Source organism: Gymnogyps californianus, chromosome 21 (assembly GCF_018139145.2).
Source record: "Gymnogyps californianus isolate 813 chromosome 21, ASM1813914v2, whole genome shotgun sequence".
Lineage (NCBI taxonomy): Eukaryota > Metazoa > Chordata > Aves > Accipitriformes > Cathartidae > Gymnogyps > Gymnogyps californianus.
Genome location: NC_059491.1, coordinates 3074196 through 3095952, shown reverse-complemented (window position 1 = coordinate 3095952; position 21757 = coordinate 3074196). Strand labels below are relative to the sequence as shown.

The 21757-nt window shown below is 42.4% G+C and overlaps 2 protein-coding genes across 3 annotated transcripts in view; both read right to left on the bottom strand.

Moving 5' to 3' along the window:
• The window catches only part of MXRA8 (matrix remodeling associated 8), a 46168-nt gene extending 25787 nt beyond the window's left edge, over positions 1 to 20381 (bottom strand). Inside the window, exons 1-2 of the mRNA XM_050909378.1 lie at positions 20349 to 20381; positions 11555 to 11679 (exon numbers count right to left, since the gene is read on the bottom strand). Coding sequence (XP_050765335.1) covers positions 11555 to 11588 — 34 coding nt within the window. The 5' untranslated portion in view covers positions 11589 to 11679; positions 20349 to 20381. The remainder of the gene's footprint in view (positions 1 to 11554; positions 11680 to 20348) is intronic.
• Positions 18296 to 20945, bottom strand: AURKAIP1 (aurora kinase A interacting protein 1). 2 transcript variants are annotated; one of them, XM_050909380.1, is made up of 4 exons: positions 20932 to 20945; positions 20349 to 20437; positions 19401 to 19849; positions 18296 to 18472 (listed from the first exon to the last, which is right to left on the bottom strand). In XM_050909380.1, the coding sequence occupies exons 2-4, from the start codon at positions 20398 to 20400 to the stop codon at positions 18365 to 18367; spliced, it is 609 nt and encodes a 202-aa protein (XP_050765337.1). In that variant the 5' UTR covers positions 20401 to 20437; positions 20932 to 20945; the 3' UTR covers positions 18296 to 18364. The 2 variants fall into 2 exon arrangements, with proteins under 2 accessions (XP_050765337.1, XP_050765336.1); XM_050909379.1 differs by lacking the exon at positions 20932 to 20945 and adding an exon at positions 20568 to 20815.
• Between the last annotated feature and the right edge of the window lie 812 nt (positions 20946 to 21757).

Sequence of the window (21757 nt, the reverse complement as noted above, 5' to 3'; positions counted from 1 at the left end):
AGGTAGTGGGAACAGCTTAATCAGGCTGCTGGCTGAACCATCTGGAATAGGCTCTAAACTGGTTTAAGTTAGTCTCCTCTGATGACTCTGTAAGTGTTAAGACATTTCTCTTCCACATGAATCCAAGTCTGAGTTCTGAAAAAAGCAATTCATTTCCAGTGGAAAAAATTATTTTATTTTCAAGTGGGACAAGATGGTAAAAGACACTGAGTCAGAGTATTCAACACCCTGTTCCATAAAGCACCTTTGGATATGGGTATGAAAGGTGTAAATGTTGCTTTAGACTTGGAATATGGCTCCACCTGAATCTGGCCTTGTGGAGGCCTAACAACCTAATCCATGTAAGCGACTGAATTAACCAGTAGTCTTTTAATACAAGACTTGCAGGAAAATTACAGGAGTATGAAGTCAGGAAATAGTGTAGCTGCTGCTAGTATATGTTAAAAAATAAAATACGGTAAAGCTTTCTGTTTGCTTGCATTCTGTTGTTAGATTATTGTTGTTTATGGTTAACAGTGTTTAGTGGATTTAACAATACAATCAAATTAGTCATCAAGTGGAAAATGTTGGGGAAAGGGAATTAAAACTTACCGTTCTTAAATGTCCATCTGTAGAACAGAGCTAAATATATGTGGGACTCTCATCGGAAAGCTTAAAAATACAAGCTAGTAGCCTTCCCATGGCACTCCATGGAGATAAACTTAATTGCCCCACTTGAATTTTTCCTTCTGACATTTTTCTGTACCATCTAGTATACCAGAAGATAGGTTTTCTCTACCCTAGAGGGGGCTGTGTTTCAGGAAAGAGGAGAGCATTATAATTGTAACAAAAACCTAAATAAACATCTAAATAATTATACTTTGCAACAAGGGAAACTTTGGAAACACCCAGACTAAATCAGATCAGAACTTCATCTAGTTCAGGTTCCTGTCTCCAGCAGCAGACAGAACCAGACACTTCCAAAGAAATTCCAAGAAACTGGTGCTATTATTATTGAATAATTTCACCATGAAAAAAGCCTACTGTTAACTCCAGCAGGTCTTCACACTGTCCAAAACAGATCCAGATAACTGCTGTTTTGTTTCTAGTGAAGAGTTCTAAAATAATCTTCAGATAAGAACCCTGCAAAATTTCACTGTAAACTTCAACTCTGTCATTTATATTAAGTGGGGAAGTTTGTGGGTAATTAGATACACAGTCACTCACAGTCCAAGTTCCCACACTCATCAGCTGAGCTGTGTCAATAGCCTGTATGTTCACATGTCCAGTCCAATTGTAACCCTAATGCAAAAACATAGGCTTGTCTTTCCAAGCCTCAGATATTTGCATTAGTCCTATTCCATAACCACCTGCATGCAGCAAAGGCTCCTACTACACTATGTCCCTAAACTGAAAACCTGCTGCAGATTCTCAGGCATCACAACAAAGACAATACTGATCTACAGCAGCTGAGGTGCTGGCCTGTTGCTGAGCCAGAAGTCTAATGGAAGAAGGAGCCTTTCCTGTTGTCTCTGTCAGGCCAGGGAGCCAGATGAAAGGCTCAAATCTGACAGCCTTTTGTTCAGCTGCATCATCAGAGCAGAGTCTGGAAAATGTTTGGCCGGGAGGCAAGAAGCTGCTCCCATTGTGCAGACAGCAAATACAGCACCCTCTCCTTCCCTTGGTTTCTCTCAACCACAGGCAGAACCTTCCAGGCTGCAATTCCAGGTTGCTTTTCCACCTTTCTGCCTCCTAGCTTTGGCACTGCAGAGGTTACTGGCTGTTTCTTGCATGACTTCTGGGATGGATGCAGATTGCTGTGGTTGCTGCTGTCATGAATTGGCTATTTCCTGACTGAAAGAAGCCAAGTTCAGGCCAAACCCACTGAAGTCTCCTAAAGAAAACCACCCACTGGAAGGAAAGAGCAACAGCTTCTCTGGGGTTCACAATGAAAGGAGGAAAGGGACACAGGAGGCTTTTTCACAGATCTTTGCCTTTTCCTCACTCTCTACTGCACAGTCTCTAGTCAGCCCTGTCTTCCTAGAGCTTTGCTAGTCCAAAGATCCTGGAAGGGCAGCTGTGTCAACACTTTGCCCTGTCAGGAGCTGAATTTTTAACTAGATTCTCCACGGAGGCTGACCTGACCAGTGTTCCCTAGCCCTTCTCCTTCCTCACTCCCAGAGGTATTTTGGGTATTGATTCTCAAAACAAGAAGCATCCCTTAGCTGCCCACTGCGGCATATACAGCTGTCTACCCTGACCACAAATCCTGTCCAAAGAAAGCAACTTCATCCATGCAAGGGAAAGGAACCTTCCAGCACCAACACAAGTGTTTTTGCTTCCTGGAGCTCTGCACCTGCCATCCTCATCACAGATCAGGCTAGCAGGGAGAAGAAAGGCTCCCATGTTTCCAGAGCCAGCCCTATTTCAGATAGGAAATATATGGCAATATGAAATAGATATTTCATTCTATTTCAGATATGAAATGCTGGTGACTCAGGTGGAAAAACACCCTGCCCAAAGACAGCGCAGGGGTCACAAGATTAACTGGCTTGTGGGAAACAAAAATGGGCAAGCCATGTCTGCCAGGAAGTTTCCTCTTCCCAGTCTCTTGCATTTTAACATTTTTGTTTCCTGTGGCTGCAGGCTGCACTGAAAGACTTCCCAATAAATCTGAAGACCACCAGTCTAGAAAAACTGAACAAGTATCAGATCGGGAAGAAGGTCTGATGCCAAGAGGTACCCTCCATCCTTTTATTGCAATTTTGAGAACCATTAACCCTGGGAAGCAGGAGTGGAAGTGGCCACTTCTGCCCCATTTTCACAGCTATAAATATATGTAATGTATTAAAAAGGAATTTTAAATTTAAAAAGGATTTGTCAACACTCCATGCTTATTACCAACAACTTCTTTAGATCTTCTTTAAATACAGGACCCATAGTACTCTGCCATGATCAAAGGAAAGGAGAGAATATCTACCCATGAGCAGAAGCAAGGATAATTCCTAGAACTTAAAAGTAGTAGGGAATGCTACAGCTTGGGAATAAAGAGTGCTAATTGACAGGTACAGTGGCAAAGGTAGCAAGGATCCTGCAGAGCCAAAAACATAAGGGGAAATAGAGCTTTGCATGGAAACAGCAAAAGAGAGAGAGGCAGGGGTACTGCAGTTCAGCATTAATGTACACTGATACCATTTATTTTCTAGTGGGAATTGCTCAAGTAACCCTTGTCATGCCAGTACTGTGATCAACCTGTAACACTCAGAGGGATAAATACGCACCCATATTCACTCCCCCTTTCTAAGAAAGATCTGGTGTGGATAGGTGGAGCCTTCAGAGCTGCCTGCTGATGGAAAAGAGCAATGTAACACAGAACCATGTGAATTACCAGAGGATATGCATTTCCCAGGAGGCTTCATTTGTTTGCAAAGCTTTTCTCTAAAATAAATCTTTCAGCTGCAATGAATCCCATAAGCAAGCCTGAAATAATCCAACTTGCAGCAAGAGCTGCGAACTAAAAGGACAAAGCTGAAACCCAACCACAATAACAGGGCTGTCAAGTGAAGCCTGTCATTACTGCAGTGATGTAACAAGCCACGTACCTCTTACAGACCTGGCATTACAATGTTTGTTCCCTAGCCATAAATGCTAAAGCCCCTGATTTGCCTTCTCTGAAGAGCATATTCAGAATGACAAGTTAAGGGTCTGGCCAGATGTTTTTCTGCTTTGTTTTATTTCATTGGAGTCCACTGTGATCACTAGCCTGTGATGCAGTCACCAAACCAGCAGCTGAGGCAAATACACATGCCTAGTGTATGAGAACAGCAGATCTCTGACACCCTTTATACTAGGTACATATAAAAAAATATCATGGTTAATAATACCTCTGGTACAACCAGTTTCAAGGAAAGAGAAGGGTGACGTTCACAAAACTGCCCCATAGTGGTAGTCACTGCAGTGGTCTAAGCTATGCTATGCCCAAGCACTCCTGAAGCAAAATGAGAGGGTTGCCCAGGAACAGTAAGTGTTATTTGGGGGCTGTCCTTTGCAGGCAATTCCTCAACTTCTTCCTGTCTTGGATCTCCAGCTGGAAAGCTGTACCTCCCCATGTGCCAAAGGCATTGGAGCATATATTAATTAATGTGAAGGTCCAGGTATGCAAGATATTTAGTTAGATGGAATCTTAAGAGGTTCTTGAGCTTCTGCTTAATGCACTGAGCTTTGCAGCTTGCCTAGCAGAGACTCAGATATGCACAAATAAGGAGTTAAACTGTAGCATCCAAGCAGACTGCTCTCTTACTGAATCAATTAATATGTGTGCATGTGTGTGCTTGTATGTTCTTCCAGCACTGCTGTCCTTGTAACAGGTCAGAGAGCTCTGTCTGCATCTTTTGCTGTAAGGCGTCTCTACAGCTCAGTGGTTCCTGTCGTCTAGCATCTTTGTATGGCACGATATTTAAACACCCCCTTTTGTTGGAAAGCAGTCAGCTTCAGATTCCTGGGATTCATCTCAAAACCATTAATAGAAACCAGTTACAAAAACAGAGAAATTGCCCAGGAAACCAACACAGATTTTTTTTTTTTTTTCCAGACTAAAGCCTGAAGATTATTTTTCCAAGATAAAAATGTGTTTTGGAGATTTTTCCACAACATGAAATCCAAAAAGCTGGGTTCAGTGTGGAGAGAAAAGCCAAATGAATTTATGTGCCCAAAAAATCATCAGAGGCAGATACTTAGCAGGTATAAATCAGCAAGATTATACTAACTACCATGGACCTATGTCAGTTTACACCTGCTAAGAATCTTCCTCATAAAACCTTGTGTTCCAGAAATATCCATCAGATCATTAATCCTACCACTAGAGAGCTTTAGGTAATGGTGAAATTTGGTTACCCTTTTCATTAAAAGAAAAGAGAATGCAGAGTCTCCTTCTCTTCACCTTGTCTTTTCTGTAGATCCCACATAGCTGTGCTTCACCAGATGGTTTTTCTGGTGCTGCATAGATTTGCCTATTCATACAATGTATCATGCCATTCATAACCTGTGAAAATCACTGTCAAAACCCTATAAATAATAAATATTTTTTATAGTAAAAACAGTTCTTTTGAATCAGCATCAAATTCCACATTGTTCCAAATAAACACCTCAATCAGATGCAGTTAGGCTAAGTGTTAAGTTGGTTAAATCCCAATAGAGCAATAGATGTTCTCACTGAGGTGGTTGTTTTGGGTTTATTGTGGTTTTTTTTTTTAAATGATAGTTAATTTAAGCACAACCTCCTCAACTTCAGCAGGCAAAGGCTTTGTCTAGGGTACCTGATCAAGGGAACACTTGAGTACTAGCCTCTATCACTTTCTTTTGAACTCATTTTTAGTTCCCAAATCTTAATCAGGGTTTAAATCTACAGTCCCCTGCACTATAGCAGTGCCTCCTATTACAGCTAAAGGAGTAGTTCCTTTAGATGACAGTAATAATGGGCTGTGATCTTATATCTAGGCTAGCCACAGAAACAGAATTCCACGTGTAGCCCGCATTTTCTCAGATATCAAGTATCAAAATTATTGTATTTCATGATATCCATAGGTACCAACCATTATCAGGATCCCTTTGTGATAGAGAAGGTATGTACAGAATCGGAGTTCTCACCCTAAAAAAACATTGACCAGTGAGAAATGGGAAAACAACAAGCAGCAAGCAAATCAGGAATGGAGAGACACAAAGAAGGACCTCACTGACATCCACAAAGCAGGTGTAAATTATAGTTTTCTCTTAAGTTTAATATCTTAAGTTTAATACCTTTGAGATAAACCAAAGTGTGTAAGAAGGGGAATCTGGAAAATCAGTTCTCTATAAAAATAATTTTGCTTTAGCTGAAAAAAGAATTTTAAATTAAGTAGCTTGCCATGATTGTTTCAATTAAAAACACATAATATGTTTTTTTCTGGTCCCTCATTCATGTTTGCAAGGGTCTTTTTATTGGTGATATCACACTTGTGTTTATTTGTTCCACATAGGCAGGCTTTATATACAGCACAGCCAGCTTCTCGTAGGAAAAGTTTGTAGTCTAAACAGACAGGAGCAGGAGGGAGACATACAACACAAAAGGAAATTACTCACTCAAATTCACGCAGCAGATCAGTGGCAGAATTAGGAATACAGCCCAGACAGCTGCATGTCAGCCTAGTAGTACCTTACTCCCTAGACTATGCTGCCTCTGTCCTCTCAGGGAGCCTAGAAATCCCTGGCACTATGTGAAGACTCACTGTGCACGTAAGACTGACAAGGAAGCAGACTGAAGGGCAGAGTTAGACAAAATCTCTTTCCTGGCTTTCATCTGTGGAAAGCTTCAATGATACATGGAACTCAGACATAATTTGGACAGAACCCTGATTTTTAACTTTACCATGGCCTGTTGCATCCCTCTTACCTCTCTGATTTTTCCAGTATTCTGATGCCCTAGGGCAAACAAGAGTCATTACTACCTGCTGCTTCTTTTCAGAAGACCACAGTGAAATTATAGTTTTTTAATTTTATTTTGTTGAAAATATTCAGTACTTATCTCCTAGTCTATTCTGAAAGCCAGTAGTGTCTTCAACACACAGAATTTAAAAAAAAAAGAAAAAAGAAAAAAGCAGGTATGAGCTCAAAATCACTACATGAACCATGAAGTTCCTGAGGAGATGGAAAAATATGCAAATCTGGAGTTACATCAATCGTAACTTCAGGAGTTGGTTCTATTCATGTATACGCATCTGTTAATCTTCCTCTAAGGTTCACAGTAGCAGCACGCAATTGTGTGTTGCTAGGAAGCAGGGGGATTTTTTTCAGGGCTCCTGACAAGCTACCACTTGCAGCTGAGTGCCCCCAAAACTTCTAGATCTATACAGACAAATGATCCCCCCAAATTAACTTCTGAATATCAAGTGCCTGAGACAGAAGAGTATCCAACCTATGATACGGGACTGACTCACTCCCATGGGAGCTGTGGTTCTGTAGCATCTTAGCTTTTTCAAATCCACACTGAAACCACTAGGCTCCCCTCTAGGGGACACATACCTAGTACTGGTCCAATTTGGCAGATGGTAGACAGCACCGAGATTCAGGAGGAAATGACTGAGGGATCAAATCACCACTTTGAACATTCACTCAGCCAGTGTGTTTGTCTTAAGAAATGTGAGAGAAGGCAGCAGCTCAGAACTGTCACATTCCACCTGGCTGTTACTTATCCACTTTCTAAATTCCAGAAAAACGGCACCAGACAGGCAGACCTGGGTCCCATCTTTCAGTTCAGCAACACTCCTCTGGAAAGAAGAAGCCGGCACTTTGCACACTTTTTCATTCCGGATCTCAAGGCAGTTTACACGGAAGTTGTTAATCCTACACAAGGAAGGTAGGTTCTGAGGAAGAGAGGCGAGAAGTAATGGGACCAAGGGCCACTGAAGAACAGCATCCAGAAATCCTGCATTACTGTCCAGTCCTACTACTCACTCACAGGGCCCTTGAGCATGCCTAGCAGGCTGACCACACCACAGTCCTGGCTGACTGCGAACACAGCACAACCAGAATCTCACTCCTTCCATTCTCACCACAGGCAGAGTGACATACTAGCAGAGTCTCCGGCTGTACTGCCAAAACTTTATGATGGGACACTCATCAACACAGCGCTGGCAGTGTTACAGAAGTTACAGCGCTTTCAGGCCCTGATTGCAAGATACATCCCCAAGAAGCCCTGTGCTTCTGCTCTCCTTTATCAGAGACAAGAACATCATCCAGGTCTGAACCTAAAAGCACTCTGAAGGAGGAAGGAGGAAGATTCACATATACTTAAACAGGTTTTGATGCCATAATTGTTATTGCCTAACTCCCTATTTCTGTTTGTGTTTCTCACAAGTAGCCTGCTAAGCTTCCATGCCAGAACAAAATTAAAAGCAGTGATCACCCACTAACAGCACTGATTCAGTGCTAGTGGAGAGGACTAAACAGAGAGCCTTTTCCAGAGCAGTTCTCCAGCAATCTCACACACAGGCAGCAGCAGGTCAGGTTTCTCTAACATGGGAAAAGCTTAAGCCACAAGCACACAGCACTGTTTATTTCTGTGAAGAACCAAAAAGTTCTGAGAGTACTAAGGGAGCAGACACATTTAGCTGAGAGATGACATTTTGTGCCCCCTTTCTGACCATCAGCATTGTGCCTCAAACCACATCTTTTGGTCTCTCTGTACATGGGAACAGTGTTCTGGCACTATGAGCTTTTGAAGGGAAACTCCATTCCTCACACTAATTGCAGCCCATCCGTTGCACCCGCCTAAAATAATTAAGCACTGGGATTCCAGGCACAGCATCTTATTTAGAGACCAGAAATGACTGGGAAAGAGTGGAAAAATTAATAGGTTGGCTCTGAAAAGGGTGCTCAAAGGTTGCCTCCCAGAGAGTTTTGTTATTTACCTCAGGTTTGCAGGCCATTTCATTTAAAATAAAAATACTTCGGCTGAAAGGAGGTTGCTTTCCATAATGCAATATAATCCTGCTGCCAAATTTAGACACACAAACATGGAGCCTGGTCAACTTTTGAGTGTAGTCTATGTGAATTGTGTATTTGCTCTAGATCAATCCAAGAGGACTCTGCAACCATAACTTTAGCTGAAGAAACAGGGTGCTGCTTGCTTTGCCTCCTTTAGAAATCAAGTGTTCTGCTTCTGCATACAAACCTACTTGTTTGAACCAGCATTGCTCCTTCTATCCAGAGATATGAGTATTACACTACAGTACTAAATTTAACTTTCTACCACCCATCTGAGAAGAAAAGGATCTTCACTCCCTTTAAGAAAGAGAGGAAAACGAGAAACAAAATTTTTTAACATCTTGCCAAATGTCACAGAGGAAACACGTCAGAGCTCAGAAGCTCCTGGCTCCTTATTTCTTATTATATCTTAAATAATACAATAATCCCAGTTAAACTAGTGCTGTAACATGGAACCTTTCAGCGTTTTCTAGTCTTTCTTACTCTAATAAGCATCGTTACTATCCCTTTCTTCCATGAAATCAGCCAATAGCTCTGAGGTGCTTTTTTACCTGCTCATTAAACATAAACACCAACAGAAAGTTGCCAGCCATCAGTGAAGAAATTAACAGTACTCTGAAGTTAGTGCATCCTCTGAAAAGTGTAATTTATGAAAAATGGTTGCAAAGTACACAACTCTGCCTAATTTTTCTTGCAAAAACTGCCTGCTCTCCAAGTGGCCTTTGAGGAGTTATGGAAGAGTGAAATACCCCAGCATGATGATTCTAGCAAAATTACCTTCAACAGACAGGTCCAGAGGGAATGGTTTAGTTGAAGAAAATACGGATCCTGTAAATTTATAGAACTTGGCTCTTTACAGTCACAGATAATGAAGTGCTCCCGACAGAATCACAGCAGAGAAGGCCGCTCCTTTGGTACTTCTTGGCTTGAATAAGAGAGTGGAGGGGTGAGTGTCTCAGTTACTGTGCAGAACAGTAACCGAAAGCATCCCTCCAAAGCACACTAAGCCAGTATTAGCTGTTACCACTTTCTAGTGAAACTGAAGGAACATTTCCATAGTGCCTTCACCCAAAATGCCAAAGCACTTTTCAAAATTATCACATTCACCCATGACAAAAACGTAGACATTCTGGAGTGGAATACAGCAGGTGCTTCACAAAACAAAATCCACTATAAAAGTTGAGGACAGAGGAAAGAAAGGATATAAACTTGGAGACCCCACCCCGCACACCCCTTCTAACCTAAGCTGATACTGTGAAATCAGCAATTACTCCCAAAGACTCAAGCACCTAATTCTACCCTTTAGTAGAAGTCACAGCTTCCATCATTACATGAGTTCCCTTCTTATTCATTCATGACAGAGCTGATACTTGCAGAGGAAAACTGCACTTTTTTTTTTTTTTTTTTTAAGAATGTTGCTAGAGGTCTCTTGAACACCAAAGGCAAAAGGGAAAAAGCTTTGCACATCAAACATACCACACCCCTTGAGTGCAGCTTACAGGGCCCTGGGACACACTGAGCCATATTAAGGGAAAGAAAGTATCACTCAGTAGAATCCAGACTAAGTTATGAGCACATCTAAGCTGATTTTGACCTACTCCAGGCTGGAATACACAGCAAACAAACTGGCTTTCCCCTTGCTGGTTTTAGGCTTTTTGCAATAGCCCTTTAAAATGGAACAGGACAACTTCCCCTTGGCTCAACAGAGCAGATCTCATTCCTCTCTCCAAGCATATACCTGAAACCTGAGTGCTAACGTCAAGTTAATTCCCAGGCAGGCACACAACAGAAAGCTTTGCCTGGAGCTGATTTGCACCAGTGCCCAGTTTATGGCATACATGCTTTGTACTACTCCCTCCTAGTCCAGCATCTCACAGCTGTGCAGAACAGCACAAGCTTGTAGAGCTCTGCAGAGCCATGGAACCTGTCATCCCCCTCAACAGCCTGTGTGTGCTCGGGTAACAGAAACCATCTCGGGGCGGGGGGGACACCACCCAAAAAAACAGTAAAGCTCATTTAGAGCTCCCACTCCACGTTGGGGAGCAGCCCCATGACACCAAATGTGGTAATGCATATTCCTCCATCAGTACAATGTGGAAATGTTCAAGTTACTTTAACCTAGCAGCCCTACTCCAGAAGTAGCTGCCCCTACACTGAAAGCTACATACACATATTTTTATGTGCTCTCCTTTCCACTCCCCAGCTCCATTTCATAATTAGAAATCACTCAAGGACAAGTATTGCATCCAAGGCACAGATATCAAGATTGTTATTTTCCGCTCACTTTCTTTTCACAGTCCCAGGTTTTTGCATAAATTACTTTTGAGAGAAAGCCTTTCCTGTCTTTCCGAGGGCTACAACCCTCTTCCCTTCCCCAAGGAATAGATGATGTTATCAGAAAGTAGGACACATTTAGCTCTGTCCTACGTTCAGATGGGCCTACAGCAGAAGTTCTCACAGATGGCAGGATGCCAATAACAACACAGGCCATTCTCCCACATCACAAAAACAGTAAAAGTAGGCACAGAGTTCTCTGCAGGATGCCCATTCAGACCTAGGGAAAGCAACAGAAAAGATCATATGCAGCAGCATCTTCTGTACAGTAACTGAAACAATATGAATGGTCAGGGAAGCCAAATCAAGCCCTGCTAAGCCTGGGTGACCAGTCACAGATTCTGCCTTCAGGATGTACCTGCTGATTCTGCTGCTGAACAGACTCCAGCTGGCTGTTCCATAATGAACTAGCTGCCTCAGTGCTGACAGCAGTGAAAACCCTTTGTCAGTAGAGGAAACAGCTCTGACTCAAAAGCACCCAGGGGATAGAGCCGGTGAGTAACTTGGTGCTGTTTACACATAGTCACATTGCTGACTATAACTGTTGTAGTTTCTTCTACTGGTTGGGGGTTTTTTGGGCATGTTCTTCTATGACTGCTTATTCTTCAAGTTTAACCAATTCCTCACTGGCTGGTGGTAAAGCTCAGCCAGAAGCATCTTGCCATGAATTGTTAATTCCCTTAAAATAAACCTGACAAATTCCAAGCTACTAGTTTTTTACCTGATGTGCCGACTCCTTGCTCAGGACTCCACATCCTTATCTTAACACCAATCACTTTGCAAGTGGTTATGGTACTCTGAAGTGCTTGCAGCTGCTGAGAGGCTCCAGGAGTGTTTTCTCCAGACCTAGATATACCAAAGACAATGACACTCCCTCAGCCCAAGATCTGCATGATCAGCACCAAGTCTTGTTTATTGAATAAGTGAAAAAATTCATTTTTGACCAATATTTCATGTTATTTTTCTACTTTAAACAAAATTTTAGACACATTTCCTAAGGAAACAAGGCATATGCAGTTACATGATCCTACTGTCCATTCAGCCTCCTCCTCCTTCCTGCTATTTGGAAACACAATAGCCAATTTCAGCTACATTTGAGAGTAAGGGACAAGTGTCATAGTTTTATAGTTGTTACAAGTTTTGTAACTAGCATAACAGAGGAAAGATGCATTAGTGCCCATGCAGCAAGCAAGAATAAAAAAATCAGTCTTATTTCAGGGAATTGACAAGAGTGACATATCAGATGGTCATCTTAAATTCTCTGACGCACAGAACTCCTTGTTTCAGTTTTGTTCCTCTGTCTTATAGGGAAAGGCAAGTAAGAATAGATGCTTCGATGGGAAAGCCAGCACACTCTGTTTGCTTAAAGCTAGCTCAGATGTCCACAAGAGCTACAGTTACTGATTTTTTTTTTTTAATTTGAAAATCAGTAGGAAAAGCAAAACCCACTTTTCAAAACCATTTCAGTTCTGCAAATGCAACGCTCCAGGTTTAAGTACAGAGTGCTGTTATTTTTGGAGAGTAACCGACCAGGCTCAGCCCAAGCGAACCTAAACCAGGATGTTTTCACAGTCAGAAAAGAAATGCCAACAGCAGAACAGCATGAATGGTGAAAAGAAAAGATGTAATTTTAGTTATCCACAGGTGCTGTTGCGAGATCAGTAAGATCACTTCAGCCTGATTTTCAGCTAGTGTAAACAAGCATGGTTTATTAACTTTGGAATACATGGACTAGGGTTCACACCCACTGAAGTAGAGCTGGCTTCATATTTTGAGAAAGACCAAGTCAGAGCTACTGAAGCCAATGTACATACACCAACTTATCCTAGGTAACATTCTGACAGTTTTTAATATGAAAGCGTCCCATTTAACATGGGTATTAGCTCACCAGAGTAAAGGTACACATGGTTTCTGCTCAGGAATTACTGGGCAATGGTAGTCAGGTAACAGAAGGAGCAAGGTCCTATTAACTCCCTGAATGGTGTGTTTGGTACACCAGATGCTCATAAACATTCCCTGACATGGGCCAACATGTACTCCTTTTAAGACTGGTCTTGAGTTTACTAATAGAAGAAAGAACAACAGTTCCCACAATACAGACATAAAAAGAACTTGGGCTTCCAGTGCCAGAGTTACGGTATGTGGATAAATTCTCATGCAGCAAAGGAGAAGGCATCACCCCTGCCCTCTCCCTCTGATGAAAAAAAAAAAAAAAAAAAAACAACAAACCAAAAATACCCCAAACAAACAAAAAAAACCCCACCACACAACCAAAAACCCAAACAACCACCACCACCAAAAACCAACCAATAAACAAAAACCCCAAACAAAAAAAAAAACAAACCACCACCACCACAGAAACCCCACACTCCAAAAACACATGTTCTTAGGCACACTACCTATCAGGAGTCAATACAACAGTAACATGAAGAATATTTCTCTTTACGTTTGCTGCTACAGTTGTATGCAGCCAGGTTTACTGAGCATCCCACAGCCTGTCTTCAGCACTTCAACACACAAATGCCTGCTCCCATGAAATCATAGTCGAAAACACTGTGAATAAACCCTTTCAAGGTAACAGTCCATCAGCCTAACACAATCTGACTGTCTGGGTAATACCAACATAGATTTTTTTCCAGGCTCCCCGTACGTTAGGATTTAAGGATACTCAAACCTTTTGCCTGTCTACAAACAGCCTCAATTCAGATCAGTGTTTTCCTTCAGTGTAAAGTCTTCGGTCCCATTACAACCTATGCACCTCCTGGTTTGAATCAGCTTCATGTCTGGTCTCATGAGCAGGAGCTGGAGAAGCCATCATTACACTCCACTCCATTTCCTCTCCACATGACTCCTTCCTGGACAGCCAGCAAACTCTGCTTCTGTCTGTGCCAAGGACAGCATGGAGAGGGCATCCATGAGCTCAGACTCATTGTCTGCATGACCTCAGGGCTGCTTTAACAGCTAGCAGACTATCCAACATGCTTCGTAGGCTAAGCGCAAGAACAGGAAAGGAACATCTTGTATTGCCTGCTGGACTTCCCCTTTTCCTATGACAAACTCAAAGCTGAATAGAATTAATTTGAAGTGAGCCAAAACTACAGCAGACAATTACCAAGAAGCCTGTTCCTGTGGAGAACTGGAGCAAATGGCTGCCATATAGAGCTAAAATCTCTTCCATAGACTCCAGACCATTAGAGATGCTATGGGTAACTGCTGTTCGTGCATGAAGAGGTTATGCCAAATTGCTAAGCTGCTGCAATTTACACACACTTTAAATGCTTCTGCTTTCCACGCATTTGGGGTTCAGTCCTTGTTACCAAAGGGACCAACCTTCTTGGCTTCCTCATTTGCACTGAAATAGCGTGGTTGCTATCTTTATAAAAAGGTAATTGAAATAAATTTTCTACTCCCCATCAGTATCACAGATCTCCTGCTTCAGCATTATTTCTAAAAATCTCTTGTCATTGCTAACGCTTCATCTCTACCACTGTGGACCACTAAGCAATCATCTAGCTATGCAAAGTACTGGCAGTTGATCCAGGCTTTTCCACCGCTGTGCCAAGCAAACCTATCTTGGATTGTGTTAGACAACACAATGGCTAAGGAAAAGCTGCAGCAAGCAGTTCGTTTGCATTGCTCCCTTTCCCATATACAATCAGGCCTGATTCTCAGCTGTAAGTTATTTGTAAGTTATATTGGATTCATTTGTGTGGATGAAAGAACTGTTATTTTATGTCCAGAAGCCTCTAAAAAACTTCAAGAATCCATACTGATGCAATTGAACAACACATTTTCTAGAGAAGACTCCTAAAAACGCATTTAATTCCTACCCTAGTAAGAAACATTGCCATCCAGGTCAAGGAGACAACTAAAATCTCAAGTTTGCCAGCAACCATTATTTGCTAGCATTAGAAAGAAGTTGGCTTCTGACATAGATGTGGCAGAACTACCACTACCACCACGTTGCTGAGTTTTGACCTTTCCGAAAGGGAGAACACCTTCTGAGTTTGCAATGTGATGCTTTGGCTAAGAGAAACAAAATTCAGAACTTTCATCCCTTCTGAGTCAGCTGACTTCCTATTTTAGAGCCAACTCATTTCAGCACAAACCTGATCACTGTGATAAAACTACCAAACTTGATGTTCTGTTCAGCTAACTGAGCTTGCTGTCTGTATTTAAGTGCATACAATCCAAGAATTAGGGATGTAAGCATAAGTGTAATTGGGTTTATATTCCAATTTTGAGGGACCTTTCCAGACCAATGACTGTCAGGCAGTTTCAAATAGACTCACCTTCCCACAGGATATCTCCAGTCTCTGCAATAAAGAGCATGAATTCGTCTAGCAACCTCCTGCTGACTTTCAGCCATTTCCTCTCAGAACAGTAGAATAATAAGGAGATGAAGGAGAAGTCTTCAAGTCTTAAATATTTTGAGAATTATAAAAGTCAAACCTTTCCTGTTTACAGCCTTTTTTTTTTTGCTACCACAGCTACATATGCACATACACATATACATTTACTAAGTGTGCAGGTACATTGGTATGCACGTATTTCGGAGAGGAACAGCAACTCATAATTAAGCTTTGTGAATAGCATATTATGTACTTGTGCTCCCCCTACAGAAAAATAGGTGCAGCTTTCATCTATCTTATTCTCTCTGTTTAGCAAAGTGAGAGAGTTAAAAATTGCATGCTGGGGTCAAGAGAGTTAAAGCAAGTTGATGCAACCCTGGTATGTATTGTCCGATTAGTGCCACATAAGACAGAGAGTCTTTACAGTATCTGCCACAAAGAAAATACAAATCCTGAGACATGCTTTGAGGTACTTCAGCAAAAAGGAATATACCATTTTTATGATTAACACTGGCAGTAACTGCCATGGATGGTTTACAGACACAGGTAAATTACACAGTAGTTCCAGACTTCTATACATGGTTGTGTAATTATATCTAATAGATGTAAAAGTAACGACTACTCTTGGCAGACTACAATTTGGACTGCTACTTAGAGAGTATACCATTTAATAAGCTACTTTACTTCATGGAGACTTGCAATTCACCACACAAGTACCCTAATATAACACAATCATTGCCATAGTACAAGAGTTCACTTGCACTGGAACATCACACGGTACTGCATGGTTATGCTTTAAAATCCCCACTATTTCAATAATTCCCTTTTCTAGTTACTATTCCAATGTAAAAACAAGTTAGAGAGCAAGGTGATGTTGCCAATCCAGGAAAATGGCATACAAAGTTCTCTGCCTGCATGATCGCAGCAGACATGAGTACCATGGACAAGTTTGTGATCTACAACCCCATCATGATGCTCCCAAGAGCAAGAGAGGTTTTATGCCAAACTAGAGAGAGATAAGACCAACCTAAGCCTTCGTGGATAAAAACTGATAACATACCCTTGGGCAGTTTGTAGATTTAGAGACTACAACAGAGAACAAAGATGCCAGTTATAGGATTAAGTAAGACAAAAAGAAAGTCGAGGAAGAATAAACCTCAAAACTGGAATCAGAGTTACAGCACTGATAAATGAGCAGGGCATGCTACTGCTGTCTTTTATAAAGTCTTTTGCTCCGTTTAATTCCAAAGGCATCCCAACCCTTCAGCAGCCAGCAATGTCCTGGAAATGTGCAAACTGATTGCCATTTTTCCTTAGACAGAAAACAGCAAGCTTGGACCAAGAGTCAGTAAGAGAAGCTGTAGGACTGACAGAGAACAACAATGCTGGCATAAAGGCTCTTAAAACAAACGTGATTGGGGAAAAAAGACATGGACCTGACTTCAAAGGTGCTAATCCTCTCTGGCCCCAGCCTTTCATCTATGCATCTTTGTGCAGGGAATGCGTATTGATATTTTAGACACGCCTAGATGCACTCTGCATACTTAACAAACCTGTAAGCCAGAATCAACAGTCTATCTTCTCTTGCCTGGTGAGTTTCTAAGGCTTATGGCTAGACATCCTCCTCCTCATTGAAATCCTGACAATAGGCTGAATGAAAGAGTCCTACTGATCTTGGTTAAAAGCAACTGCTGCCTATTTAAAGCACGAAAAGGACGGAACATCTTTTTAATTTTTTTTATCAAAGTTGCCTACTGTTAACATCTGGTTTGGAAAAAAACTACAAAAATGTGCTAACCACATGTTTCTACAGGACTTCAATACAGTTCTCAGAATGCCAACAGTTCTCTGGCAAGATTAATCAATTTTTAAATGTGGGTGTACCCTTTCCTTAAAATACCAACATCAACATCCAGCCAGCTTCGACATTAAGAGTTTCAGACGCTTTGAATTTACTGCCATCTAGCGACAAGAGCAGAGAGCCATACACAGAACCTCAGACGTCCACTGTGCGCTTGGAGCCACCTGTCCTTCCTGCAGCGAGATTAAACTGTACCTTGTAGCAATGAGTTCCACAGGTCATTTTTTTCTTCCCTTTCAGTTTAGTCAAGTGCCCTGCTCCTAGCAGGTAAAAGGGAATGAATTTTCAGGGTAGCTTCCCTGTATGCTGCAGAATGACAAGCCTAAGAGAGCTCATTCTTTTTCCTTCCTTTCTCTCACAGGTCAGTCCATCCCATCTATCTGCTGGAATACAGACAGGGAAGAACTACATCACACAGAACAGAAGTTAACTGCCTCAAACAGAAAAATCAAAAGCAGAATCCAAAACAGAACCCAGATATAAAGTCCTCTGTCAGGGTTTAAAATAAACATTTATATTTTTCACAGCTTTTATGACTCTCTTCAATCATGTAAAACCAGCTGACTACAAGAAGGTTGTCTCAGGCACAAAACAGTTTTTGTAGTTAATAATTAGCTCTGAACTTTTACTGATACCAATATCTGGATGTTCTGTATGACAGGGGTCAATCGTAGAAAAAAAAACCAATTTTTTTTACTAGCACAAAACAGAACAGAAAAAATAAATATGCCTTTTAAGGATGCTCATGCAATGCCTAAGGCACATGCACACCATGGCTTCAGGTAAGTGAAAATTAAAGCTTTTGCAGATATATTCTATGGAATTCTGATCCAATCCCTATTCACCATAACGCTTAGTAAACACCAGCCCTTCTATAGTAAGACTACAAAAGAATGCAATTTTGAAAAGAACTTTTCAAAATGCTTGTGCCTTCTATAGTTATACTTGCAATTAGAAGAATTCTTTCAGTTATCCCATCTCCCACAACCGATTGTTCTTATCATTCATCATTCAGTCTAACCTTAAATAGCAACTTCAGAAATTTAGCTGCAGTCTAAGACACCTTTGCTCAGACATGCAGTTGGGGGCAGCAGCACAGGACTGTACACAGCAGTGCCAAGTCACTACACAAGGGCTCACACCATTCTTTTGAGGAGGAAAAGCATATTGCTGTCAGGTTTGCCCTTGGAAAACCACTCACCAAGACTGGAAGTTTCCTCCTACTAATTTCATCACACTCAGAAAAAGGTTAAAAGTAATCCACGTACTTAAATATTTTTTAATTACAATTACAGGTTAAAACTCATTACAAGTGTTTTTATCGCTTTGAACTTTTCAGAAATATCTTGGGTGTTTGCCATCCCGCAGGAGGATTTTTCAGGCCAGCTCTTTTCCAGATGCGCTCCAAATCTTTCTCAAATTTTATCTAAAACAGAAAAAAAAATTAAAGAAAAAATAGTAACATAGCTCAGAAGCAACACTCAAGTATTCAGCCACTGCCCATGTGTCCCAAGGAGAATCTAGGTATAACACACACAAAGGAAACAAATGCTTTAAGTAGGCAGCTTGTTCTAAGTGTCAAAATAGTTAGCTTTACTGCAGAAAAAACATTAAAATGCACAAGGATCTTGGCAGCATTATTTTAAAAGTCCTGTGCGAGGAAAACTGAGAAGATGGAAAACAAAACTAAGAAAATTCAGAGGATTTCCTCATCGTAAAGTGTTCAACACTACTTCCTACAAATCTGAAGAAATGGAATTACAATTAACCCCAATTTGCATCTAGGCAAGGTGAAAATTACCAGAGAATGAACTAAACTATATCATAGCAAATCTAACAGACTACTGAAAGGCAGTGTTGAACAAGAACATCTACAGTTTGAACGAAGGCCCGTGTCTTCCCTCACTCTTTCTATTAAGGGAACTAAAGGCTTCTATACAGGAAAAGACAATAGGAAGCACTTGAGGATGTTGGCAAGACAGGAAAGAAATTAAACCAGTCTCCCCGATATAATGCAGACACATGAATTAATCTTTCACACAAACGCTAAAATTCTTCTCCATTAGCCATGTAAGTTACTGCCATGCAAGAAAAATTACACCTAGTAACTACCACACATATACATTTACAACCACAGAAATATTCTAAATTACAACTTCTGAAGATGTACAGGTCAAACACAAAACAGAAAAAGCTACTGTACCAGTAAATACTGAATTCATTAAGGCTCTCTGAGCTGCTGCCATTTTTCCCCAAATCAATTCCACCTAAAACCATAATCCGATACCTGAACAGAGGCCAGTTTGAGAAGTGGGCGCATTTACGTCAAGAAGTTCTCTCTACCCTGAGCCTACCTGACGTTTCTTCTTGCGACCTTCCTTTATCCTCCTCCGTACAAACTTTCTTCGCTTTAGCAGCTTTTTGAACTTGTGCCGATTCATTTTCCTTCTGCGAATCTTCAAAACGTTCTTACATTCAAGTTTGTTGCTAAGTGTTCCTTCTCCTTCCTCCACATCAGCTCCCTCATCAGACGGGGGACAGTCATATCGCTGGAGCGGTTCATAGCCCACTTCTTCCTGAGCATTAAGGACTTCTACTTTAGGAAGGGAGTATCTAACCGTCAGCCAGCTTTCTAAGGGGCTTATGGAAAGTTTTCTGGGGATCAGCACCTCTTCCAGTTCAGGGTCCAGAGCGTACCACTGCTGAGGTTGGGCTCCACTCTTGTTAGATGGCTGCGTGCTATAGCGCGCAGATGTAGAATGACAGCAAAGAAAGGGAGACACTGACCTTGGCAAAAGGTGGCCTTTGAGAAAAAAAGAATTTCACTTAAGAGGCAGAATTTTCAAACAATATCTTAAGAGAAGCTCTGCCCAGCTCTCAAACCACCAGACAACTGTGGCCAGAATAATCTAATAAAGGAAGCTGCTTACAGAAATTATATTCCCATCACAAAAGCAAGGAAGTCTTTTTTAATTTTAATTTAATTACATTGCTTTAACACCATCTGCTAAAGTTACATTATACAATATTTTACTGTATAAACTGTGTAAGTGCAATTTGGAATGGCTAGGAACTGTTTGCTGTATTAAGCCTTTCTGCTGCTAAGGAATCTCCTCCTAAGCTTACAAGAGGTCAAATCAGAGGTACACAATACTGACAGAATAGATCAGAGACATAATAACATTCGACAACCACTGTATCAACAACAGCCTCACCACTCTTGCACTGCTTGCTGGAAATTTCTGGGAGCTCAATTACCCCAGAAAAAAACCAGAAAACTAGGTCACACAACATCTGTTTACCTGCAATTCGTGAAGCCTTCAATAACTGGGAAGTCAGCTGTGATATTAACATATTGTTTCACTTTGTTCACTGTCAGAGCCAGTAATGACTGTTAAAATAAGAACATTTATTCAATGAGGTAAATATGTTGTTTTCACACGTTAAAAAAAAACTTCTAAATTCAACCCAAAACCCCAAAAAGATGGGCTGAGACACTCTAAGCACCCTTCTCGTTTTACCAACAGAGTCGGATTTTGCTGTAGGGGCCTGGCGCACAAGCACCGGCGTAGCTGAGTCACAGAGATGATTAACAAAGCTTCGGCTGTTCCAGATTTAAAAATAAGGTAACTTCAGCCTGAGTCCCACTGGCACACTTCTACCCAGCTCAGCGTGAAGCCGTTACTTCCACAGCAGAAACCGGACCGCGACAAAGGCGCCTGCTGCCCTCAGACCGTGAGGAACAACCGCACGGCCTAACGAAGGGCCGTTACCAACGCGGGCCGGACCGCAGCCCTGCGCTCAGCCTCCCTCTCCGCATCTCGGCCAGCAAGCTCCGCCACCGCCCCACTCCCGAGGCACGGCCCGCACAGGGCTACCACGCACCCCGCACCGACTCGACCCTTCAGCCCGCGGCCCGCCATCACTCACCATCCCCGCCCGCCTCTGCCCCGGAACTTCCGGCGGCCGCCGGGCAGCGCGGACAGGGCAGCGCCCCCCACCGGCGCCGTCAACGCAGGCGCCGTGAAGCGCAGCGGGCGCCCGGGGTCTCCCGCCCGGGCGCCTCGGCCCCGGCCCCGGCCCCGGCCCCGGCCCCGGCCCCGGCGGCGTGGGGAGGGTTTCGTTCGGCGGCCATTTGGCAGGGTGAAGGTACCCGCAAGCAGCACGCCCCGTCCTCAGGGGGGGACGCGTCGGCGCTGGCAGCCTGGGCCCGAAGGAGGCTGGGGAAGGTGCCACAGGCCGGGCCGGCCCTGGCTGGGCCGCCCGCCTGCAGCCCGGCAGCACACAGGTGCTGCGTGCCCTCACAACAGAGGGGTCGGGCAGGAGCAGAGCCCCGGGTTGTGACCTCGTGTTGCATTGGAGCATCTAGGGGAGGAAGTGCTTGCAAGGCTTTTGCAAACAGTTCATCTTCTTTCCTGCAGCCATCTCTTCTCTCCTGCTCCCACCCATCGGAATCGCAGAGCAGGGACTGTTTCCATTGGCACTCCTCACAGCAGGCTGCAGAAGGCACACTGACTCCTTTTCCCCACTCAGCATCTGACGTTCGATTCAAACTAAATAGTTCAACTAGTTCAAACTGAGCTTGCCCCTTACCCATCAGGTTTGCGCAGATACTACAGTCACACTTTGAGATGGAAAGTCAATGGCTTCCAGCTGATAGGGAAGCACTGCATTTTGTTCACCTGCTCAGTCACAGCAGCACATCACTAAA

Bases quoted from the DNA above. Each gene is read 5' to 3' on its own strand.
- AURKAIP1 (XM_050909380.1), bottom strand. From the start codon at position 20,400: ATGTTAATATCACAGCTGACTTCCCAGTTATTGAAGGCTTCACGAATT. The intron at 19,850-20,348 runs GTAAACAGATGT...TTTTTCTCAAAG, and splicing joins GAAGGCTTCACGAATTGCAG to GCCACCTTTTGCCAAGGTCA. The intron at 18,473-19,400 runs GTAGGCTCAGGG...TTTCTGTTTTAG, and splicing joins GTCGCAAGAAGAAACGTCAG to ATAAAATTTGAGAAAGATTT.